The 26977-nt window shown below is 35.9% G+C and overlaps 1 protein-coding gene across 3 annotated transcripts in view; it reads right to left on the reverse strand.

Annotated features, from left to right (window-relative positions):
• SLF1 (SMC5-SMC6 complex localization factor 1) overlaps positions 1-26977 on the reverse strand; it is an 83764-nt gene continuing 56787 nt past the window's right edge. For all 3 annotated transcript variants that reach the window (XM_045998897.1, XM_045998898.1, XM_045998896.1), the window contains 7 exons: positions 26705-26852; positions 8265-8410; positions 7114-7277; positions 6223-6353; positions 4206-4298; positions 3643-3825; positions 1-1022 (listed from right to left, as the gene is read on the reverse strand). In XM_045998897.1, coding sequence (XP_045854853.1) covers positions 541-1022; positions 3643-3825; positions 4206-4298; positions 6223-6353; positions 7114-7277; positions 8265-8410; positions 26705-26852 — 1347 coding nt within the window. In that variant the 3' untranslated portion in view covers positions 1-540. The remainder of the gene's footprint in view (positions 1023-3642; positions 3826-4205; positions 4299-6222; positions 6354-7113; positions 7278-8264; positions 8411-26704; positions 26853-26977) is intronic.

Consider the following 26977-nt stretch of genomic DNA (forward strand, 5'->3'; position numbering starts at 1 on the left):
AACTTGGCACATTCAGTGCAATTAAAAACCAAGAGAGTGTTAATATTGTAAATTTTAGAAATGTTTATTTTACAAACACACAAAACTAAAATGAGTATTTTAGTCCAACAGCCTACAGAGAATAAACAGGGAGCTAAATGCTTTTAGTTTGCATTAATATCCTTGCCATGATTCTAAGACCTTAAATCCCTAGAAGAGAGGACAGAACATTTTGATTTCAAAAATATTTAAATTAAAATGTTGTACATGTACAATATAAATAAATATCACTTTCAGATCAAGAAATAATAAAGATTAAGGAAAGCAGTGTATACCAAATGAAACTTTTTACTTTTGAGTCAAATTCTACAACATGGAAAAAGACAGAAGCCTACATTATAGATTTGCAGAAGTTCTTTAAGTGCTTTTGAAAGTTAGCAAAGCTACAAATTCTGTCAATAAATAAATCAAATTAATATTTGTTAATAAGCTATGGAGTATATAAGAAAAGACAAAGCAAGCTAAGTATGTTAGAAAGTTGACTCATGTTTTTTGGCACCATCATGAAAACTCTGTGACTGAACGGCACATCATTTCCAATGTCACCAATAAGGCCTCAGTGTGCACTCCAGGACACACTTTTAAATTCTCAGGCAGTTCCTTCAGAATATTTGGGAGCGTCTGCAACGTCTTTATATTTCTGGCATACAGATCCAATAACCAGTCAGTATGAGCACTGGTGGTTTCTTTATAATTCTTACAAGCCACAAGCAGCTCATTTAGGTGAGTTAACCCTTTGAAAGCTAAGAGGAACTCCGAAGATAAATCAAAAATTGAACAAAAATTTAGCAACATCCTACTAAGTAAAAACGAGCCAAATTCAAGTTGCTGGTGGTAAAAATGTTTCTCTGCTTGGGCATGAAAGTTCTCCACTGTATCTTCTATTTTTGTAATAGCAAATAGTTCTTCCTTGATTTGAGATGATACCACATAATCCAAGGGCAATTCTCCCTTAGAGTTCCTCTGCTGTAAAAGCACTGGGCCTGTGAAAAAGAAAATGCACAACGTCAAAACATTTTTATTTTGGCAGCTGATCAGTTGCTTTCTCTATTTCTCCAAAGCACCCAGGTCTCTGTTTACAATCATATTTTGTACAAATTCATGTTGACAAAATTAACTGACCATACATATTGACTGCCTAATAAAGGCACACTAAAAAAACCCAGAATTCTAGTCAGTGCCTAACTAGGTTTGCCTAAAAACACATGCCTTAGTTCAATAAATATTGTAATTACAAATTTTTAAAAAGCATATCAAACTTCATAAATTGTCATGTTGAGATAAGAATTTCAGTGTTCCCAGAAGATATTAACAAAATATGTTCTTCCTCAATATGTATACGAGTCTTAAATGTATCTTATAATTTCGCCAAGGGGAAAGAAGTACTACCTACTTCCATCGCTAACAGGTGACTGCAAAAGAACAGAGTATAAAACCATGCACAGACACAGATCACACTTTTCATTAACTTTCACTTATGTTCAATTTTTAGTATATGTAACTGATTTACAAAAAATTAAATGTTAACTGCTCTGAGTCAAAAGTTAGATTTCATCTTTCTGTCCTAGCTAAACCTAATTTATATACATAGCAAACACTGAAGAGTCTATCCCCTAGGTAGTAAAGGATAATATGGGAGGGGCAAAACAACGACTCAGTATTTGGTCACATAGCACTGAGTACTTTTAACCCCTCTGTCTGTCAAGTCTTGTCATTATTTATGTACTCTGCCATAAAAATGTTATAAAAGATATAAGATTTTTTGTACTAGAAGACATAATCAGAAGATCCTACTATACAACATAAGAGATACTGTCCGAAAACACATCATAGCTGCAAAAATTCCTAATGATGAAGCTGATGCAACATATGTAATAGCCTAGTTTATAAAATGTGTTTAATATAAAAGGTCAACCACTGATAATATGTAATTTAATTTTATGGGAAAAAATAAAATTCTAAAACTAGGTCTCTTTTCATTATATTTCAAAAAGTTGTACCAAGTGACTCTTCTTACAAAAACAGAGAGACAAACAAACAAACAAACAAAAAACCAAATTATGGACAAGATACCGAAAGTAAACAAAAGTTTTAGAGACATAAATAACCTTCCAAAATCACTTCTTTCAAGACTGAGTAACTCACAAAGAAGAATGATGTAGTTACTATAATGATGCTGTTAAATGTTAAACGATTTCAAAGGTCCAAACGGAATTTAACTAAGGCAAAGCTTAAGCTGTATAGTTGCCAAAGGACCTCAGTAAATTCAACTGCAAGGAGGTTTCTTCTTTTACGACAATGAACTCACCCATGTACTATTCTTCAACAAGAGCCCTGGAAAAATTCACTTTGGTCAGTATAATCCCACTCTCTAAAGAGTTGGACTTAATACAGCAATGGCTCTTATACTGCTTAGATCATTTGAAGCAAGGCCAAATATAGGCTTCAAATGTCACTACATGACTGAGTAGAAAAATAAAACACTTACAGGAGACAGAACATTATGGTTTAGTAAACATATAATACAAAAAAAGTAGAAGAACTGAAAAATATATTGATTATGAAATGGTGTCAGTAAAACAGACACACTAAGGCCTTTAGGGGGCAGGAGAAGACTATAAATAACCAAAATGCTTCTGCTACCAAGTATACAACCTTTCACATATGTATATACATGGGGGGGGAGGGGGAGGGCTAAAGAAAATTTGCATTTTATTTTCATGCAGAATGAAACAGCTTTAATTACAGGAGAAAATAATTTTAAATTTCCAGTTAAAATCAAGACAAATAAAAGTAACAGGAAATATACACAAATTTTTATTTCTGCATTATAAACCAGTCATCACTTTTCCTTTGTTTCTCTTCTAAAACACAAATCAGTTATCAGCAAAATTTAACATAAAATTTATATTATTCAGTTCACATGTAAGAAGAATGTGACTAAGAGGGGAGTGGGAGTGCTTTCTGAAATAAAGAGATCAAAAATCAGAAAAAGCAGCAGATAAATATTAAGTTCAAGTTATCTCCGTCACAAAACCCCTGCACAACAGTTACCACCATTTGAAAAAAACCTTTCCACGATAACTTAATTTACTGTAAAATGTGAATGGAGATATTCTAGGATATCTTTCGTTTCGTAGTCTGTAAAGAAATGACTCATTAAAAAAAAAAGATTAATCGAGTTAACAGTTACATACAAGAAATGAAACAAGAATGGAAAACCCAAGTAACCACAATGGAACACTTACATTCATTTATTAATAAGCTTTCAGAAATGGCTGGTTCACAAAGACATTACACACTTTAAGTAAGAGGATTAATATTTAAAACCAACCCACTCAATTCAAAATACACTCTCATACACAAACCTAAATAGGCTTTGTAATTAATAAAAATGAATAAATAAATATTTACATATTATGGAAAGGTATCCCTATTAAATACAATGCTTTCATTCTAGGAGACTTTTTAATCTTTTTCACTAATATAAAATAAGGGCGTTTTTCCTTACAGACCTTAAACATAAAATGCTATCTACCTCTGAGGGAATTCATCAAAAAACTGGATAATTTATCAAAACCCGTTTAGCATAAATGCACTCACCCCCACGCTGTAGTAGCAGCTTGCCAATTTCTACATGTCCGTTTGACAGTGCATCATGCAAAGGAGTCACCCCGTCCACTTGAGTGAGCAGATCTACCTCTGGACAACGTTGCAAAATTTCCTGGACACACACTGTGTTGCCATAGTTACAGGCTTCATGCAAAGGCGTCCAGCCAGCATTGTCTAAATTAGAAATCAAGACAAGTTTTAAAATAGCAAAAGTAGGACTTCGGCAGTAAAGTATTGATATTCTACTTCCTTTATCGGTGTGACTTTCTAGGTGCTTCATATAGAAATAGCATGTTCTGATAAAAATGCCTAAGATCATATTTCTAATTGTAAGAAAATTTTAAAATAATGATTTTGAGATCAAAATATGGACAACAAATGTTTTTGTGCTATTAGTTACAAATCAATATATGATGATTTCCTGGTTTTGTAACTGCTAATATTTTAAAGATATGTTAGGTAAATATACTTAAATGATTTTTCTTCATGTTGACATAACACTAATACCACAAACACTAAGACACTGGATCAGACTACAAAAATACAGAACTTACCTTTAACATTGATGTCTATTCCTGGCAAAGAGAGAAGAAGAATCAATTTCTCCACTTGGTTATTTATGCAAGCTCTATGGAGGGCTGTTTCTCCTGCCATAAAAAATTAATAGATTATTCCAGAGAAGACAAGATATCAACTAAAGAAAATAATCAAAGGGCATGAACTAGGAGATCTGGCCACATGCCAGAAAATTATTTATTGAGTTTTCCTTTTGACTGGTTTAAACATCTCTTGCATTAAAAAAAAAAAAAAAAAAAAAAAGAGGGGGAGGGATACCTACCAATCCATAGAGCTTCTGTTCTATCAGCAATTCAGCAATGAAATTCTACTGCAAAAGGTTTAATACAGGCATTGTCTCCCCCTAGTTCAAGGTTTAAAGCTTCAATCCCGCTATAAAAGCCCCAAATGATCAGAGAACACCAAAAATACTGGGTTCTGCAGCAATAAAAGTTTAGAGTGCAATTGCCCTCTCAAATTTATTCATGAACCTACGTTAAATGTATGGCTCTTTTTTATACAGCATTTATAGCTTAATTCAAATGAATGTTTCTGGCTAAGCACGAGTGCCTCTACACACTCAAGTATAATTCAGAACTTCAAATCCATTAACAGATGGTTTGCTGCTTCTCAATAGGCTGTCTGGCTTGGCTACAGCAGCACAGAGAAGGAGAAATGGGGGAATCTTAATATAAACACACACACACACACACACACACACACACACGGGGAAAAATGTAGTACCATTTAAAGCTGAATAAGAGTGACAAATGAAATGGTAAAGTTTTTTCTAGGAGGGATGCAATTAGTGCCTGTTGGCTAAAAGGGTCTATATCCATCTCTGTTGTAACCAAGATTAATAAGATGTAAGTGATAATTTGATGTAAAAGGAATTAAAAAAAAACCTTACAATAAGCAATTGCTTAGAAAACAAATGAAATACTGAATCAAACCCTTTCTTGCTATCACATACTAAGTAGCACATTTTTACAGTGTTCAATTTTATAGATTATCTTTGTAACTTCTACCAAAACATTTCTTTTACATGCAGGGAAAGGCTTTTGAAGTTTTTTCTCTACTGTTTCTCAGTTCTCTTCCTCCCTCCCAGTTCCCTCTGCTGTTCAGACTAAAGTCATTCATATTCATTTTACTTTCTGACACAATAAACAAAGAAAAAGGACACTGTTCGCGTAGTTAATACCAGAGTTCCACTTTAATACATTTTTCACATTTTGAGCTAAATGGGCAGCTATTGTGAATTCATCAAATGCAATTTGAACTTTTATCATGTGGAGAGATTATAAGAGCCTCACTCCTTCTGTTTACATTGGTGTCCTAATGATAATTTTTGTATTAAAAGTGCAATACAGCTCATTAACAAGAGACTCAGCAACTTTCTTTGGTCGGGTATAGACTTGTGGAAGGTAACTTATATTTGTGAATTAAGAGGTTATGAAACAAAAAAGGCGCCGACGTGAATTATTACTGCACTATTCTTGTTACTCCATCCTTTAGGTACTTAGGTTCCAGTATAGTTAGAACCAAAAGCCAAACACATTTCATAGTCTGGGCTCAATGCCTGGGAGAAAAGAGTCCATATGCTTAACACAGCTATGTAACATAGCCTACTCCTCATTCTTTGTTCACAAAATGTCTAGGACTGAAAGAGATGAAGACTGAATTATACTTTCAAATCAAAAGACTCTAATCCCAAGCTGCACAGGTTGAGGTGGAATAGAAAAGTAAGGCGGGCAAGTCTGGAATGAGCTCAATATGAGCTAATATCTGGAGAGGAGGGGGATAAAGGACGGGGGAAATATTCTATTATACTGAATATTAAATAATCATATTCTCTGCATACATGACAGTTCAAAAAAAATAATATTCCATCAAAGAAGGTATTTTCTGGAACTAGTCAAGTTCAAAGATTCATTGGGGCCAGTGTGTAAAACTTGCAAATACTGCCTACAACCATGAGAAGTTCTTAGCATAAATTAACTTAGATACTTGCAATACCTTTTAGATTAGTCTTGTGAAAATTCATCTTTGTAACTAAAGAGGGGCAATTCTCCTTGGAACATGACAATTCTCCTTCTGACTTCTTTTTCAATCTTTTTAACGATGAACATTTAGCAAGGTTCAGCTCTCTGAAAATAAGAAAAAAATGAAAGCTTGTTTTTCACCAAGGCATGGCAGTGTACATTACATAGTGAGTACTTTTTAAAATCTAGCCTCCTGTTCATTTAAACCCCGTTACTCACTCAAATCTTTATTGCTTGCTTTTTATATTTATCCCAAATGTGCTGAAACAAATTTTTATGCTTTCATTTTTATTAACCTTGTACCCCCAATTGCTCACTGAAAAGTTTATGAATATGGAATGTCATGTAGAGGAAGAGCCCAAGTAAACTACATTTGGCAAAGATAAAAAAGCAAAATGCTAAGCTCCAAATGCAGGCTCCTGCTCCCCATTCTTATTTTCATATTCTGATCGTATTCTTCCTAAAAACATTTTAAGGTTTTCTGAATTTTTTACAGCATACTTTTAGAGAAGGTTTTGCATGTGGGGGAAGCTACTGCAACAATTCAGAGTATCTTACATGCGTATGCATTCTGAAATCCAATCTTTATTATACACAAATAGTGATTTAAAACACAGGCAAAAAGAGTGTGAAAGAATCTGCAAAACAGTTGTATTTCTTTTGGAAAGCACTTGATCTTAACACAAAGAAAACAGGTACCTTGAATTAAAGCAATAATATTGATCATATGTATTTTTTTTATAAGTCTCAAACTCAGTTTTTTGCTACTCAGTATAATTCAGACAATATAAGTATAAAGTTTAAGGAATGTCTCCAAAAAAGGGCTGTACTTTTAAAAAAAAGTTGATATATAAGCATCACTTACGGTAACTCTGGCAGTCCTTCAACTTGTTTCTGTTTCACACCGTTCAGCATTAATAAGGCTCTCTGAGATTCAAGGCAAGGCCGCTGTCCTATTTTTTTTGGTATCTGCATCTTTCCAGTCCCATGCACACCAGTCTTCCCCAAAGCTGGCAAATAGGAATATACCTGTTGCAAAATAGTATTATATTGCTTTCTCAACTATAAAGACCTGGAAAGCGTCAAAAGAAATTACCTGATTCATTTCACCATTACAATCAGCTACATTTTCTTGGTTTTATCACTGTCATTGTTATCCTTTCTCATTTGAACATGCTAGAATAATAAGAAAGTTTTTCTAGTTCCAGGTCGTTAACATGACAGATACAAAAAGAAAAATTTCTTGAAAATAATTGTTTTTTCAAATTCACTTTTGATACTCTTTCAGCAAAGTTCTCATTTGGATTAGTCTAATGCCCAACTTGTTATGGTTTGTTTGCATATTTTAAATATTTATGATTTATGTGCAACCTATATTTTGTATTTCCATTTTGGTAATGCCTTCCTTCAACAGAAAACAAGTCTGGAATGAGTGGACTAAGAAGAGCAAAAGTTGTTAAGGACAAAAGATTGCTGCAAAATAGTATTTGCCCAATGCAACTAATAAACAAGCATATTTCTCATGTGTTGAAGAAACTGAAGACAGTAGATAGTAATCAAAGATGGCCAAGATAAAACTGGAAAACTCTGAGTCACATGCAGTTTACATATGTGTATATATAAGATAAAAACAAATAATCTTTGGCATCATTTATAAATTTTGCTTTTTAAATACCATTAAATACTACATAAAAATTTTCTGGATCTCGATCTTTTCAAAATCATTATCTTATTTGCTACGGCAAATGATTAGGAAACAAAGTTTCTGCATTGTTTTTCTGATATCAAGCTTTAATTACTCTCAAGTAATTAAAATTTCTATCACTAATTACACTTCATTTTGGGTGTTGAAAAATAACCACTCTTACATAGATTTGAAAGATTACGAAGATTTACATAAATTTGAAAGATTTAAGGTTAACAATTTCTGTCCAATTATTAGAAATCACAAAACACATTTGAAACTTGAATTTATGAATTCACTTCTTGGCAATTAGAAGAATAGAGTGGTCTTACCATTTTCTGAAGAGAGAGTGGCTCAGAAGAAACATTGATGGAACTCTGTAAACACAACTTTTTAAAGGCTGCCTCTGCAACAAACATTTGAAGCCAGGAGGAGGAAAAGGAACAAATGAAAATCTCTAATTCCTGTGAAGAAAAGTCTGGACAAAACAAGAGAAGTAAATATAGTCACCGCTATACCCTATAAAAGTTCTGTCTATAGAATATTTTCTGCATGGGTTTTTATTCATTCAAATGATGATTCTCACACCAGTAGGATTCAGCCCCATAATTTTCAACCCCCATAAGGGTTAATACTCCTATTCCCTGCCTTTCAAGAAAAAAAAAAAATTTATGGCACATATTCTCATATTTGAAACAATCATTTCTTTTTATTATTTTAAATAGAAATCTTGAAATTAGATATATACACACATGAATCGATAGATAATACATGAATAGATAGGTATGGGATTTTTATTACTGTATCTTTTTTAATTTTAATTTTTTAAATTTTATTTTTTTAATTAACATATAATACATTATTAGCCCCAGGGGTACAGGTCTGTGTATTACTGTATTTTCTGATTAATGTTAAAGATCTTTTCCCACAAAGCGTTGTGCCTTTGACCAACAAGTACTTAGTTTTTTTAATGGACACATATGTTATTTAATCTGAGCTGACAGGAAGAAAGAAATTAGACCCTTTCCCCTGACAACATCCGTGAATCCTATCACTGCAGAGGAGAAATAAATGTACAGGAAAGGAAAATTTAAGACAAGAGAATGTATAAGGACTTCCTTAGAAGTTTGTACCCACTCTACTACAGGAATTAAGGGGAGGGAACTAAAATTTTAAATAACAAAACCCAAAAAACACCAAGAGCCTAAATCTCTTCTGCCAAAAACCTCAAGTTCTCCCATAACATGGAGACGCATATACCAAAGAACTGAAAGTAATGAAAAACTGGAATGACTATTTGTCACGTAAAATAATCTATTTACTGTTAATGAATTCTCCATTGATACTCTCTGCATAAGTAACAGAATGGATGATAAAGTGGACTATAAAGAATAAATAAGACCAATCAACAAGACACTACAAGAGCTAAAACTAAAACAGGAGAAAAAAGTTGTGATGTTATACAGTACAGCAGATTCACTACTATAGGGAAGAAAAATTTTTTCCTCTATTCTCCTAGGTTCTTTTGGCTGGTCTATTAATTAAACTGACATAAGACAGATTAATAGGAGAAAAACAAATTTAATTCCTTTCATATGGGAGCCTTATAGACATGAAAGGTTCAAAGACAGGTAAGTGAAGTTTATATGCCCTCCTGAGTTAAGGAGAATGAGAGTTGGGGTCTGGGGCTTCAAAGGAAAGGAAGCAATTTTTAGGAAGATGAGAAAAGCAAATGTTTGGTTAACAAGTATTTGACATGCTATGTAAAACACAATGAAACACAGAGAGGAATCTGGACAAACAGGCTCTGCCAAACTTGACCTAGCTTACCACATCTATCTTATACATTTTGTAGTTATCTCTGGTGGTGGCTCTCTTCCTGGACCAGTCTCTCTATTTAAATACTTCTGGGCAGTTTAGGGAGTAACGAAGAGTCCTTCCTGAGTCTTATGATCCTTGATTGTCTTCAGATCAAAATAACCCACATGCTAACGTCGCACATTCTGGGGTGGCATATTCTGCTTCCCTTCATTTCTGCCTTTAGAACTTCCCAAGAAGTTTCACATTATAGAATTTGAGTTGGTAGATTGCTCCATCTCATTGAACCAGTATCTTAGCCCTGAGAAAGCATCAGCTCAATTAAATGAGTTGTATCTCTTTTCAGGACATAGTGATGCTGGTGGGCTCCCAAAGTCAGGTCTACATTGTACAAAGTATCAGGAATTTACTAAGAGTTATTTCTATGGACGCAAAAGAATAGCAAATGCTAATGGTTGGGGCAGACTATAATCTAAATCTCTACGTTCTGAAGGCAGCCAGTCAAGATTTCTACATGGCTGGCTCAAAACATCTTCAGATGTAATAAGGGCAGGCAATGGTAATCTGAAAGATTTTCATGGTTTGCAGTTTCACTGTCTCTGGTGAGTTTTCTGAGGGGCCACACAGCAACAGGCATAAAGACAGTCCATGCATAAGCTGCTGTGATAATTTCTCTAGTTGTCCAGCTTTTGCTTGCACAGCTTCTGGAAGAGGGGAGTTTCAGTTCTCAGAGTTTCCAAGTCAGAAAGGCGGAAGAAAATTTAGAAGTGTCAGTTTGAACAGTTATAGCCAAATACTGGAGGCACTAGAAGAATTCAGGATCTAGTCCAGTTTATGGGCAGAAAACAAGACCGGAAAGACGATGAACAGCAATAGAATTTGATATCCATAAACGTGTATAGTACTGAAACAATTTTTCTCTCTACAGTCCCCTCCATTTAATCAATTTCAACCACAGTAAGACTAAGTCATTTCAAAATTAAGTTCAGTTTTAGTAAACTTGGCCTGATTATTTATGTAAGTGCAGCAAGAATAGTTACTGATCATAGAGGCTCTTCTAAATCTGCTTTGTTGGAACTTTTCATAACGAATCTTAAACTTTTTTTTAAGTTTTGTGTTTTTTTCGTAATCTCTACACCCAGTAGAGATGACCCCCTAGATCAAGAGTTGTATGACCTACCAACTGAGCCAAAAAGGCACCCCTCAGACTGAATTTTCAGAAGATCTTGAGAATAGGAAGCCAAGCGAAGGTCCTGTCATCAGATTTTGTCTGTTTTATCTACAGATGGGGATGAACTCCTCTTTTCTTGAGGTCTCCCAAACATCCAGATATCTGAGCCTGCCAGCAAGGGACCTTGTTTACCTGGTAAGGCTGCTGGGAACCCTGAAAGCAAGGTACCAGGTTGTTTTTCCAAGGGGATTTAATGGCTCCATGAAGTCAGCTTTAGTTCCTTAAAGCTGTCTGGTCATATCTGATTCTATGTACATTCTCAAATATGACATTTCAGCCAAAGTTTTGGCAATACAATCAATGTTTCCAATTGTGTCCTGTTTTAAGGAGAACAGACTCTTATTGAACTTACGCAAATAGCTATACTGCCATGAAAACAAGAATGCTAAGAAGCTTCTGACTTCCAGAGAGATCAGGTAGGGATCTACCTTCACACACTTCATCTTTTTTTTTTTTTATTTTTTAAAGATTTATTTATTTATTTATTTGACAGAGAGAGAGAGAGAGAGAGATCACGAGCAAGCAGAGAGGCAGGCAGAGAGAGAGGAGGAAGCAGGCTCTCCGCTGAGCAGAGAGCCCGATGTGGGGCTCGATCCCAGGACCCTGAGATCATGACCTGAGCTGAAGACAGCGGCTTAACCCTGAGCCACCCAGGTGCCCCCACACACTTCATCTTTGTTTACAAAGGATAGTATACTTTACCAATTTGTTGTAAAGTTTCCTTAAAAGTGGAAAAACGTAACATTTACCCAGCAATGTTGCAAACAAAGTCATAAAAATTATCATTCTCAGTAGTTCATTCAGTCTCATAAAATTAATTCTTGTTGATCTTAATCTTTCCAGTTTTATGAAGCTATGTTTCTTCATCAGAGTTGTGCAAATTCTTACTCAGTTAAATGTTATGAGCTTAAAATGATCAGAAACATGTATTCTAGAGTATTTGTCAGGGTCCTTCCCATGAATCTCTCGGAGGATGAAATGTATTCGCAAAGGCAACAGAGAAGAGCAATAACACTCTGTAAACAACAGACTTAAAAATGGCTGTGGTTAAGGGTCTGTTAAGAGTTCATTACAACTAACAAGAAAATTTTGTTACTTCTGTGGCATACTCGGGAAAATGATAGCTAGAATTACAAGTGATAACATATACCAGGGCATATCAGATATCTGGGAATTTTCTATTATTTTTGGAACACTTACATACACCTATATAAATACAACATAAAGAAGGCTTAGGTATTACTTCTTATTTGACAATATTTCCCCATGTGATTTAAACCTAATTAGTTTAAAATCGCTCATTTGATAAGGAGAAAGAACAGATCTTTTATAATATTCCAGACATCCTCTGCAAAATCCCAAATTTAATTCAAAGTAAAAAAAGACTTCATTTAGAATTTGATTTGGGGAAGTTTGTCAAGAATAGCAAAAGATTTTACCACACTTGGTCAAACAGGATCATAAGCCACTGTGAAATAATTTCACAAAAGTCACAAAAACTTTGTATTCAAATATAGAAATTTAGCTGGGGAAAAAACAAAACAAAACCTTAGCTCTTAAGAGAAGACTATTTTCTTACATAATCAAAGACTTGACAAAGACAGCATAAGAAATTATTTTGATAATACAGTCAATCTTTGTTTTCTAGGCAGATTATTTTAAAGGTGAAGAAAAACCTTTTACATTATCAAAAGCAAACGATCTTCCATGAAAACTTTGTCCTTTTAGCAGATTTAAGACTACTTTTAGTATTACTTAAAGATAAAGAACATTATTGATATCAAAGATTATTTAAGGGGCACCTGGGTGGCTCAGTGGGTTAAGCCTCTATCTTCAGCTCAGGTCATGATCGCAGGGTCCTGGGATCGAGCCCCACATCGGGCTCTCTGCTCAGCAGTGAGCCTGTTTCCCCCTCTCTCTCTGCCTGCCTCTCTGCCTACTTGTGATCTCTCTCTGTCAAATAAATAAATAAAATCTTAAAAAAAAAAAAGATTATTTTTAAAAATTACAATGAATACATTTAATTTTAGCCAATTTGAGCACACAGGTAAAATTCTTTCTCCTTCACATTATGAAACAATCAAGACAAAACTATTTGTTTCTTACCAAAAACACATCTCCATACCTCTTACCTTCTTTTAGTAAAAAATTCAACTTACTTTCCTTGCATGCAGTTATTTCCCCTATTATTTCCAATAGTTTTTAATTACATATATTAATTATAATTCTTGACTCTCAGAATATTTAATTTCTAGTAAAAATTAGGAAGTAGACAATTGCGGTATTACCAACAAATTTTGAATACATTCTACAATCTCTGGAAGTATACTGTTCCTCTTAGTAAATGTGTCAAAGAGACAAAAGACAAGTTCACTAACACACCAAATATCTTTAGTTCCTCTGTAAAAGGAAACCAGAAGTGGAAAAACCTTTAAACAGTAACTTATGTTTCACTATTTCATCAATTTAGAAATGATCTAGGTATTCAATGAATTTCTATCATTTAACTTGACTTAGCAAAACTCTAAGGGTTTAAGAAGTTACCAAAGAGATTTGGAAAAGCTATTCAATTACACATAACATAAAACAAAACTACTGTAGAAAAAACTCACCTAAAAACTCTTATCCCATTTACATCTGCCTAAATCACTTGCTCCCTACAATTATGTTTAGATTACCCATGAAAATGTCGGTAAGACATTAGACAAAGCCAAGCATCATCCCAACCTGTTTCTTGCTCACAACTTTTTTTAAAAGATGTGAACTTATTTAACTAATAAAGTCACTCTAATAAAGTAGAGTAAAAATTATATGTCTTCATTATATTCAATGTTGGCAATTTTTTTTTTTTTTTTTAAGATTTTATTTATTTGACAGATAGAGATCACAAGTAGGGAGAGAGGCAGGTAGAGAGAGAGAGAGGAGGAAGCAGGCTCCCTGCCAAGCAGAGAGCCCGATGCGGGGCTCGATCCCAAGACCCTGGGATCATGACCTGAGCAAAAGGCAGAGGCTTTAACCCACTGAGCCACCCAGGCGCCCCAATGTTGGCAATTTTAAAGACATGTTTATTGTAATTAAACCAGTGATCTTAAACTAGCTTTAGTACTAAATACTTTCCCAGATTATGTGGACCTTAAAGGCATTTGCGTTACTCTGATGTATTTCTGAGAATTTTAAGATTATTTAATGTAGAGTTCTTTTTGTAATTTTAGCAATACTATCCAGAGGTAGAATAATATTATATATCTACCTGCCGCCCCACCTCCACCCCCACACACCTGCAGACAGCCTTCACAGGTTCTGTTCTAAATTTTTAGTCATGAGATAGGCATGATAATGTAAAACTCACTAGTTTATAAAAGAGCAGTTGGACCCAAATTTTGTTTTGACAGTTGGAATAAGTTAAATTCACCTGCTCAGATGACTAAAGCTCTTCAGCATTTATGGAGATGAAATTTAAGATTTTTTATTAGCTTTATTTCCAAATAGTTCTTTTGCTTACTCCTTCAGATAAAAAGAACTTCTCCCTAAAGTTTGTATTTCAAAGAATGGATCTTAGGTCTTAGAGTATGTGGCTGTTGAAAATTTACATTGCAAACACACCAAGTATCCAAGTTTTCTCCAGAATGGAGATTTGGGGCATATGTGCCTATGATTTGTCAGGAACGTAGGGTGACTGCTATTCAAATTTTTCTTTCCTTTTCTTAAGGGCAGGACAATTCTATTTTCAATGTTCCAATCTTTTACCGTATCTACCAGCATTTTAAGATTTATAGGGAAGATCTGGGGGATGGTAATTGTTTCTAGGGCTTCATTTCTGGTTTTGCAAAGATCTGTAAGATATCATGGAAAAGATTTCCAACTAAGATAGAAACCTAAGGATTTCTGTATCTACAGTTTTAGGGTTTAGTGCAATATACCCTTGGTAAATTTTCTGTAATGTTTTAAAACTCAAAGGCCTTCTGATTGTACAATCCAACCTTGGACCAATTCATCTTAGGGGGAAAAGCCTCCATTGTTGCTTCTATGAGACCCTGAAGATTAGCGTTTAGGCCGTCAGCTGATCATATGTAGGAGGGTCTAAGAGATACTCTGGTGCTGTTTCCTCAGAGAGATGGATTTTTCCTAAGGGATCCATCTGGCTTGTCAGTTAACTACAGCACAACTAGGGTCTGGAGAATACTCTTTTGCAGCTAATCAAAGTCCCCCATAGTGGAGTTGTGAATGGCCACTAAAATTTCTGTTCACTAAATTTGGTAGGTCTTCTGAAAATAGATGTAAGAGGGCTTTAGTACGTAAGATTTACTGGTGTTCATGGGTCACAAACATCCTCAAGGGACACTGCACAGGAAGGCCTGAAGCTAGCAGGGGCTGATTACAGACCCCCTGTGAAGCAAGAGGAATTTTAAGAAATTGCAAAAGAGGCCTACTGCTCATTACAGGTGCTTCTGCTTAAATTTACTTCCTAGCCTTCAGCATTTACACTAGTAACCAGTACACTCTGAGCTTGCAGATGAGGCTGGAAAGTTGTAGGTAAATCTTTTAGTAGAAGGAAATGCAGGTACCTGGGTGTTTAAGGCATTTGGGGGGAAGACAGGGCAATTTGGGAAGTTAAATCTGCTGAGGAGATGGGGCTGGAATTTAAGATGGGAAATTTATACAGGATGTGGACTTAAATTTTTGTTCTAATTTCCTTTTTTTTTTTTTTTTAAAGATTTTATTTATTTATTTGATAGAGATTGCAACTAGTCAGAGAGGCAGGCAGGGAGGGAGAGGAGGAAGCAGGCTCCCTGCTGAGCAGAGAGCCCGATGTGGGGCTTGATCCCAGGACCCTGGGATCATGACCTGAGCTGAAGGCAGAGGCTTTAACCCACTGAGCCACCCAGGCGCCCCTAATTTCTCTTCTTTAATCTTATTAAGGGAGTCCCTAAGGTTAGCTTTTATATTCTTGTGGGTCTCTCTTTTTAAATCTGGTCTTTCCACAGTACCAATAAGATGACTGTTTGAGACAAAAGCTCTCTAAAATTTTTCCTTTTATATATAACCAATTGTATATTTTTGTATTATAAAGGACCTATTGCCTGTCCATTGACATGAGGGATCTTATACTAATCTTAATAGCAATTCAAACCAGTAAACCTTTTTGTGGAAAGATCCAGAAGCAACTTTCCATGCTTAGAATCAATCTTTACAGGGCACCTGGGTGGCTCAGTGGGTTGGCCTCTGCCTTCGGCTCAGGTCATAATCTCAGGGTCCTGGGATCAAGCCCCTTGTTGGGCTCTCTGCTCAGCAGGGAGCCCGCTTCTCCCTCTCTCTGCCTGCTTCTCTGCCTACTTGTGATCTCTCTGTCCAATAAATACATAAAATCATTAAAAAAAAAAAAGGAATCAATCTTTACCATGGACACAAGAGGCAAGGTACAGAAGATGCAGCCCCTATGATCCAAGAAGATCATTCAAAGAGTCTACCTTGGTTGTTAAGAGTAAAAAAGATATAGTGAAAAAAGTGTCTCCAGTCACAGACATGCTAATCTGTGAAAATGGGCAGACACTACTGGAATGGGACTTTTCTAGCAGTACTAAAACAACACAGGTTGAGATGACTAAGGCCTCTTCTGGACTAGGGCCTCTCATGACAAACTCTCCTCACAGCTTGCACAGTCAAACAAAGGGAGTGCTACTTATGACTTCATGTCTTGGAACCCTAGTCTATTCAACTGGCCACCAATTGGCACGCTGGTATGTGCACCTTCCAGCTGGCAGAAACGATGGAAGAATATTCTCACGAGTCAAGCTCTCAGGACATAAAACAAGACAAAAGGAAAACCTCATCCAGTTTCTCTTACATGTACACTAACTGACACTTGGGTCTCTCAGAGCCAGAGTAATACTTTGTAGGATGTTCATTTTGGGGAATTGCACGTTTTTTACCAAGTATCTCATGGCACAGAAATTGCCTTGAGGTTGGTGGGTGACCTAGTTTCAATCTAACCTGCTCTAGGGCAATTTATCCTAATATGGGAGTCCTGAGTTAGGCAGTGGGAACTCTAATAGCCTTTAAATGCTTGACCTGTGCCCCCAATTTTGCATTGACTTTACCTTATGTGCATGTTGATGCACAACAAAGTTTGTCTAAACATACACCTGTTTGATGAGAACCATGAACTCACCAGTCTGTGGGGCCAGTGTTTCAAAAAAGTAGGTTTATGGGGTTTATGCTTGTGTTATACCCTATGGTTTTCCTCCTTATAACCAAAAACACAGCAGAAAGACAAAGAAAAACAGTGACCATCTCTGGGAGGAAAACGATCAATAAAAATCAAGACTACTCGGGTGCCTGGGTGGCTCAGTGGGTTAAAGCCTCTGCCTTCGGTTCAGGTCATGATCCCAGAGTCCTGGGATCGAGCCCCACATGGGGCTCTCTGCTCTCTCTGCAGGCTCCCTGCAGAGCAGAGAGCCTGCTTCCTCCTCTCTCTTTGCCTGCCTCTCTGCCTAGTTGTGATTTCTCTCTGTCAAATAAATAAAATAGTAAAAAAAAAAAAAATCAAGACTACGCATAACAAACCTTGAACAGAGTCACTATACAAAAGGAACTAGTTTCACAAATACTTCCTCCTGCTAATCTGTATTTAGAAAAGGAAAGAGGACTCTCACCATTCTTGTTTCCACGGGACCACATAGGCAGAGATCTGGGACACTGACATGGTAAGAATTCTTACCTTCTGCTGGCTTTCTGTCAATGGTCCCAGGATCTCAGCATGAACAGTCCCAGAGGAAGCAGTAAAATTACTCTCTCTGTGGTCAACTGTAGGGGAGGAAAAATTTTCACTCTTCCTGAAGTCTATCGGTCTTCAACTGACTTTAGCTCAAATTAATCCACATGCCAAGGTGGCACATTTTGGAGTATCATCTTCGGTTCCCCTATCACTACTAACACTGGAAAAATAAGAACTAGGAAAAGTCAATAAAATTAGCAAAATAAACATAATAGGTTAAATGCATTTTAAAAACTGAACAGAATGATAAACTAATTATCAATATAAAGTATAAAACTTGACCTCTGTAGTCAGGGGCTGAGTTTCTTTAGGCTGAAAAGACACCTGACAACCAATTAAAGTTCTTTCCTAGTCAGATGCTTTACCAAAAGGCTAAGGGATGGTATCCTTGCAGTCCTTGATTGTTTGATTTGTTCAACTGGGGGGAGGAGGGTAAAAGAGGGGGGACAATGAAAAAGAACGGACTAAGTGGGTGGAGAATTTCCCCCCAGGGAACATTTGGCAAGGTCTGGTTGTCACAAGGGTGAGAGGTGTTACTGGCATCCAGTGGTCAAAGCCTTGGAAACTACTAAATTCCCTATAATTCACAGTTCACAGGAGAGTCCCCAACAATAAAGAATTATCCAGCCCAAAATATAGAAGGTGCCCAGGCTAAGTTAGAAACTCTGCCTTGCCTAAAGACCTGACGTTCTTGCCTTGAGGCACACTGCCATCTGGGCAAATGGCTCCAGTCAGATGTTAAGTAGATCCAATTAGTCCCACAAAGACAGGAGATTGCTGAATTCAAAAACTCCTTTCCAAAATGGCCTCAACTGCAATATAATCTATAAGAACTGGAAAATAGAAAGGAGTTATTTATAACCTTTTGTTACAACTGACTACTCACAACCTACCAGACTTTCAGTATTACTGAAACTGCATAAGCAGTGAACTGAAGAATGATCATCAGAAGATTTTAATCAACTTGACATGTTACATTTTATAAATTTAAGGTGTACAGCCAAGTCACTTTGATACATTTACATACTGTAACATGACTGCCATTGAAGTAATATTATATAACACCATTATAGTATAATAGTATCTGTATTCATTATACTGTATATTAGATCTCTATGGCTTATTTACTACTCTTTTTAAGTTTGTACCCCTAAACACAAATCAATCCTACCTCCCACTTCCCATCCTATAGTAACCAACATTCTGATGTGGAGAACAAAGGAAAAATAAATGTATAAGAGAAATTAAATTTCCTTTGTAGTTCATTGACAAGTAGTTGAGATAGGCAGAGAGACCTTCCTCAAGGAACTCAATTGCCTCAATGTTAATGCTTTGCCAGAGGCAAAACACAAACAACCTTAACTAGACATTAGCCCAACTTCCAGGATCCTGTAATTCTTCTTTAACATACAAAATCCCTTCGGAAACTTCCTTTATCTCTATCCCCCTAAAAAAGATGTATGTTAGCAATCATCCTCCAAACATATGGCTCACTGATAAACATCTGAAGGGTCTCATGACTAAGGTTTTACTAGACTGTAGTAAATGAACGACCTTTTCCTATAAACAGCTAGCCCCTCAAGGTCCTAAAAACTTGCTTCCAAATCCCTTAGAGACTTAAATCCTATCCTTAACCTCTCCCAATTTAAAACTATATAATCAGTCCCTCCTCATAACCCCAAGGAAACTCTTTCTGTCCAAGGTAAGGTCCCTGTGTTTTAGAAAAAACAAAACCAAACCAAACCATCTTTTTGCACCGAAGAGGTCTCAAGAATTCTTTCTGGACCATTCTCTCCAGCACCCCAACATCACACCGTATCAATGTTGTTGTAGGTGGTGGTGGTTTTACAGGATTGACTTTTAAGATTCCGCATGTTAGCAGTATCATACAGTACTTGTCTCTCTGTGTGTGACTTATCTCACTTCGCATAATGCACTCAAGGTCCATCAGTGTTGTTTCAAATGAATATCCTCCTTTGTCATGGCTGAATAATATTCATTATTTCATTGTGTAGGTACACCACATCTTTTTTATCAGTTCATCCAATGACAGGCATTTATTTGGGTTTTGAATAATGCTGTGACAATGGGTGTGCATAAACCTCATCAAAATGTTTTCACTTCCTTTGGGTATGAACCCAAAGGTGGTATCGCTTAACTGTATGGTAGATCAATTTTAATTTTTTGAGGAACCTCCATATTATTGTTCATAATATTTGGACTATTCTACATTTCCACTAACAGTGCATAAAGGTTCCCCCTCCTTTTATTAAACACATCCTTTTAAACACATCAGCTCTTGTCTTCTTGATAATGTCCATTCTAACTGGTGAGGCATTATCTCACCGTCATTTTAATTTGCATCTTCCTGATGATTAGTTATGCTGAGCATCTTTTCATGTGCTTGTTAGCCATTTTGATAACCTCTTTGGAAAAATGTCTCTTTAGCTCCTCTGCCCAAATTTTAAAAGATTGTTTGTCTGCTATTAAGTTTTGTTAGTTCTTTGTATATTTTGAATATTAACCCCTCACTTTTTTTTTTTTTTTAAGATTTCATTTATTTATTTGACAGAGACAGTGAGAGAGGAAACACAAGTGGGGAGAGTGAGAGAGTTTGGAAAAGCAGGCCTCCCACTGAGCAGGGAGCCTGATGTGGGACTTAATCTCAGGACCCTGGGGTCATGACAGTAGCCGTAGGCAGATACTTAACAACTTAGCTACCTAGGTACTCCATAACCCCTCATCTGATACATGGTTCACAAAAATTTTTTTCTCTTCTGAAACAATTCTTTTGAACATAAAATGTCTGGTTACACATTTTTTAAAAAAGCCTATCATCATAGCCTTTACTACAACCGACTGATCTCTTAATTTATCACCTCTAAGCAGAGGCAAAAAGAAAGTAGAAATAACTTGCACTGTACAGTTCAATAGAGATGATCCAAATGAAGTTATTCATCCAGAAAGAGCATTTGATAGCTTAAAAAAACAAACAAACCAGAGAACACTAAAATCATAAAGGATCCACATTTTACCAGATAATACATTTAAAGGGAATAATAAATAGATGAAAAATAGAACACAAGAAACTAAGCCATAGGACTGTAAACTCTTTAAGGACAGGATCATTTTTAATCCCTCACAGGTTGTAGGTCACTGACTTGCAGATAACAAACATTTAGTATTTGAAAGATTCATGAATGCATGCATGAATGAATGGCAGAGACCAATAACTGTAGAGAGCTAAACCTAGATCATCTTTTCAAAAGTTTATCACATCATGCCACTCCTCATTAAAATGGCTTCTAACTCCTCAACTCTTTCTTTGCCTTTATTTACTCTTCTCCTTGCATCTTGCCAGCAGCCAGCTACTGTAAGATTTCACACAGGCCCCACTTTTTCCTTTTTCAGTTTTGGCAAATGTTGTGTTTTCTAATGGGAGATGTTTCCCTGACTCTGCCCAACTCTTACTTATCCTGTAGGACTGCTTTCCTTGACTAACTGGTATAAAGTGTAAGTTCACTCACCTCAACACCTGGCTTTTGTTTGAGTCACTTGGCATTTTTTTTTAAAAGATTTTATTTATTTATTTGACCAACAGAGATCACAAATCTCTGCAGAGAGGCAGGTGGGGGAGGGAGGAGCAGGCTCCCTGCCAAGCAGAGATCCCGATGAAGGGCTTGATCCCAGGACCCTGAGATTATGACCTGAGCCGAAGCAGAGGCTTAACCCACTGAGCCACCCAGGTGCCCCTCACTTGACATTTTTAAATGATGTATTTGCATCTACTTGTAGTCTATTTCTCCCACCAAAAGCTCCAAAAATTTAAGAACTATGTTTTGTTTCACCTCCTTCCAGTGTACATGGCATTTAGACCAACGTCTGGTAGAGTGGAAAGAAAAATTTGCTGAATAAATGAAGAGAATAGAAAACATTTTGATGAGATCCTTAGTAAAATTATGAAAAAATATTGATGAAAGAGGCTTAAAGCATGCAGAGGGATTATAATAGGGATTTAAAAAATAAAAGTGAATAAAGATTTTTGAAAAACTATCAGGATAATGACGTAGATGGAGAAGGCCATAGGAAGCTTTATTAAAATTCTCTAAAGATATCAAAAATCTTACTGTAGATTGTGATGACATGTTTTCTTTCCACTAAAAACAGGAGAAGTTTAAGTTAGAAAACAATGTCTTGTTGTCTATCTTTATAAATAAAGTTTTATTGGAATACAGCCATGTCCATTTACATATTGTGTATGGCTGCTCTTCCTACAACTGCAGAGCTGAGGATAGACTGTGAGTCTGTAGAGCCAACAATACTTACTATGTGGTACCACACACACAAAAATTTGCAAACCCTTAGTTTAAGCCAATTTACCAGGAATTTCAATTAGCCATAAAAATACCCCTTTCAGATCACTTTATCTTAAAATACAGAAAAGGAGATAAGAAAACTTTCTGTTCAAAGTGTTCAGAAATAAAAGAGAATGGCGTCAATGTGGGTTGACAGACATGAGATCTGATGGAAAGGAGAAAGGATTTTACTTGCCTAGTGAAAGATCTTCTGCCTTAATTTTCTACAAAACAAAAACTAACAATAGTTTTACTAAACTAAAATTAATAGATTTGAATCCGAGTAGCATCACAATATGAATTTTATACTTTTGCCCTAAAAAACCAAAAATGAGCTACCCTATGACCCTGCAATTGCACTACTGGGTATTTACCCCAAAGATACAGATGTAGTGAAAAGAAGGGCCATCTGTACCCCAATGTTCATAGCAGCAATGGCCATAGTCGCCAAACTGTGGAAAGAGACAAGATGCCTTCAACAGACGAATGGATAAAGAAGATATGGTCCATATATACAATGGAGTATTATGCTTCCATCAGAAAGGATGAATACCCAACTTTTCTATCAACATGGATGGGACTGAAGGAGATTATGCTCAGTGAACTAAATCAAGCAGAGAGAATCAATCAATTCTCATATGGTTTCACTTGTGGAGCATAAGGAATATCATGGAGGACATTGGGAGTTGGAGAGAAGTGAGTTGGGGAAAATTGGAGGGGAGACAAACCATGAGACTGTAGACTCTTGAGAAACAAACTGAGGGTTTCAGAGGGGAGGAGGATGCGGGATTGGGTGAGCCTGGTGGTGGGTATTAAAGAAGGCACATATTGCGTGGAACACTGGGTGTGGTGCATCTAAGAACACTGAAAAAAAATTAAATTAAATTTAAAAAAAACACCAAAAACCCAAGAATGTACTCTTGGCCATAAATGAGAAAGATGGACCATTATCTTCAATTGGATGTCATGTAACAGTCAAACTATAACATTTTTACTAGTGACTTAGGAAAAGCAAAAAATAGTAACTGAGCTAAAGAATAATGCAAAGAGGAGCACCTGGGTAGCTCAGGGGGTTAAGTGACCGACTCTTGGTTTTCACTTAGGTCCTTATCTCAGGGTTGTGGGATTGAGCCCTATGTCAGGCTACCCAGCTACCACAGAGTCTGCTTGGGACTCTCTCTCCCTCTCAAATCAATCAATCACTCTTAAGGGGGGAAAAAAAAAGACAATGCCAAAAAATAGTAAAAAAAAAAAGGGGGGGGGTGGGATGGCGGGGGTAGAACAGAGAAAAAGGAATGGCTCTTCACCAAAGTATCAACATGCTGACAAAAAAGACATTATTAGAATACCTGGTCCACTTGTGCAGATAAAAGTTTTTTTTTCCAGATAAAAGTATTACACTATAAAGTCCATAATAAACACTTTAATTTTACATATTATATAGAAAAGCTACCGCTCTCTTAAAGACAAACTGTTCACCTGATCTGTCTCTTCACAAAGGGAAGAAATCAAGACATACTAACAACAAAAAATTAGAAAGATAGTAAACTGAACCATTTTAGAAATAATTTTTAAAACTACCTACCTGTAGCTAAATTAAGAAGCCTAAGGGACCAATTTTATGTGCTTTGAGAAGGGTAAAAAAAAAATAATTTCAAACATGGATATAGTTTAAATCTCAATTAGAGTGTTAAATGATCAAATGTATCTGGGGAAGCAAAGTCATTGCTAGTATGTCGAAGGAATTGCAATGATGGGGAGACTGACTGGCTCGGCAGGTTGAGTGTCTATCTTTGGCTTGGGTCAGGATCCTGGGATCGAACCCCGCTCCCTGGGTGGGAGTCTGCTTCTCCCTCTGTCCCTCCTCCCCTTAACCTGGGCTCATACGCACATGTGTGCTTGTATTCTCTCCCTCTCTCTCTCTTTTTTTTTTTCAAAGATTTTATTTATATATTTGACAGAGAGAGAGATCACAAGTAGGTAGAGAGGCAGGCAGAGAGAGAGGAGGAAGCAGGCTCGCTGCGGAGCAAAGAACCCGATGCGGGGCTCGATCCCAGGACCCTGAGATCATGACCGGAGCCGAAGGCAGCGGCTTAATCCACTGAGCCACCCAGGCGCCCCTCTCTCCCTCTCTTGTAAAAATAAATTAATAAATTCTTAAAAGGAAAAAAAAAAAAAAGAATTGTAATGGTAACATTAATTCTAGATTTAGCTTAAGTTAGTCACGGACTAAAACTTGCTGGATTTAAACTTGTCATATGAAAGGTGGAAATAAGACTGGATAACAATACCTTGCTTTAAAGTAAAGGAAAATTCAGAATATGAGAGAAGCAACCACTGAAGCTCATGTATGGAGAACCAGATTAGTATACGCTTGTATTTCCTGCATTTGGCTAAACTACAAGATAAATTATATTTCCGTAAAGGTGACCAAATACATACCTGAAACAACACCTATAAATATACTGACTCTGAAGTCACTGAAGTCTATAAAGCCACTGCTAATCCTGTCCTGGGTGCCCCGACTCAAAGAAGTTTCATTATGGAATAAAAACAGGGGAATCCTTTTAGCTGAATGTTTAGTTCTGATGCTAGCAAATGATGACAGAAATTTGCTTTTCAAAAACAACAACAGTAACAAAAGAACTACCCAGTAGGAATTGTGTGAAAGAAATTGTAAGAAAAGATTCTAAAGGAAAATTGAATTGAGCTAAGAAATGTTAAAAAGTCATGCAACAAAGGACAGCTACTCCACAAAAGGAACAGTAATCACCCCTCAGCTCAATGAAAAAGAAAAAAAAAAAAAGAAGATAAAATGCTTTAGATAAAAAATCTTCTAACTTCAGTAGTATAAAAAGAGACCTCTCTTTGCAGAGGGCATCAACGAATAAATCCTGAACCTAGTTTTAATCCTCAATTCCTATTCTAGAATCTCCCTTCAAAGCATTAAAGTGATTGACAGCATATTCAGGAATTTTTTCTTTTACATAAAACCTAGATGCACAGAAACACAAGTGTAACAAAAAAGATTAACAATCTAAAATTTTTAAAGTATATAAAAATGATCTTTTATATTGGAGGGCCACAAACTCACTTGTTTCAACCCACTGAGCCACCCAGGCGCCCCACAAACTCACTTGTTTTAAACAATACGTTCATTTTAGGAAGTTAGGATATAAGAGAGAGAGAAATAAAAGGATTCAGTTTCCTAAACTGACTTTAAAGTTCAGGAATGTACCTTACGTCTTTTGGAAGCCCTCTTCACTTAGGAAACCAAAAGAGTTCAGCAGAACCTTTCATAAGGTAAGCACATGAAAATGAGTTCTATTATCACATTGCCTAAATAATACTCCTCCACCCATTTATTTTAGAGGAAATAAAATCAGAATTGATGGTTGGGGGGGAGGAGAAAGAATGAGAAAATTATATAGAAATTACTTATTTTTGCTTTTTCCATGCTCATTGCTGAATCACCAGACTCAATGGGAAAGAAATAGTAGCAGTTTTTTATAATAAGGAAAATATAAAGCAACAGGTACACGGGATAATTTTTTTTTTCAAATGTTTTTTAAATAGTGATATAACCCAAATTAATCCAAGTGGCTTTACAACATAAGTATTCTGAGTCAATGAATTTCATTATCTTTTGTTAAGTACTTATGCAGGAAGAGACCTGAGAAGTCCTGCATTGGGCTCCCTGCCCCACATAAAAGATAATGCTTTCTCGGGGGGGGGGGGGGGGGGGGGGGGGGGGGGAACAACCAGGTGGTGGACAATGGGGAGGGCACATATTGCATGGAGCACTGGGTGTTGTGCAAAAACAATGAATACTGTTACGCTGAAAAAAATAATAAATTAAACAAAAACAAAAACAAAACAACAACAACAACAAAAAAAGATAATGTTTTCTACTCGAATGATTACAAATATTAAAGGGACCAGAAATAGTTCTTACCATGTAAGATTCCAAAACACAATACCTAAAAAAGCTAAACTATTTCTTCAATGAATAGAGAATAAACAGATTTAAATTTGTCTAGTTAATAAAAATAAATAAATTTGTCTAGTTAAATGTTTACTTGTATAGGGTAGTTTACTGATAATTTTAGTTATAGGATTAAAGAAAACAATATTATTATATGTATATATATATATAGTGATTTATTTCCAGGTACTATTTTTTGTAACATTCAACTTTTATGACATCATCATCAAAATAATACTTTGAATAATAAATGATGTGTATGGGGTGAAGGCTCATGCTCATGTAATATTAAGAAGGAAATAAGAATACAAATTACATGAGTTCAACTATGTAAAAATACTTAGAAATTACTAGAAAGAAAATGATGAAAAAGTGTTTATTTGTGTGAGCATTCATTATGAGTAATTTTTACCTACTTTATACTCATGTGTATGCGTGTTTATACATATATCTACATCTATGTGTATCTATGTATATATACCTACACGAGTGAGTGTATATGTAAGTATTTTTCAAAAACTTCATATGAACGTATGTTAAAGATTACAAACTGCCTAAAGGAAAAGCACACAATAGGTCTATGAAAAACACAGTACAGATGCACTTACCATCACACGAAAGGGAAACATAACTTCCTAAGTCATCAGACATGTGTCGCATCACATTTTTACCCCTCTTAAGACCAAGGAAGATCCAATAATCTATCGCTGCTCCAAGAATTCCAGTCAATAAATAAGCTAGCTCGTGTTTGAAGACCTAACATTAAGATGGGAGAAATATTAGTAAAACATATTAAATTATCTCTTCTTTAATCGGTGTTTATTTTGGATACTTGTTGAGGCAAAGCTTAGTTATTTAATACAGGGTATGCTCATACTAAA

Source organism: Meles meles, chromosome 3 (assembly GCF_922984935.1).
Source record: "Meles meles chromosome 3, mMelMel3.1 paternal haplotype, whole genome shotgun sequence".
Taxonomy (NCBI): domain Eukaryota; kingdom Metazoa; phylum Chordata; class Mammalia; order Carnivora; family Mustelidae; genus Meles; species Meles meles.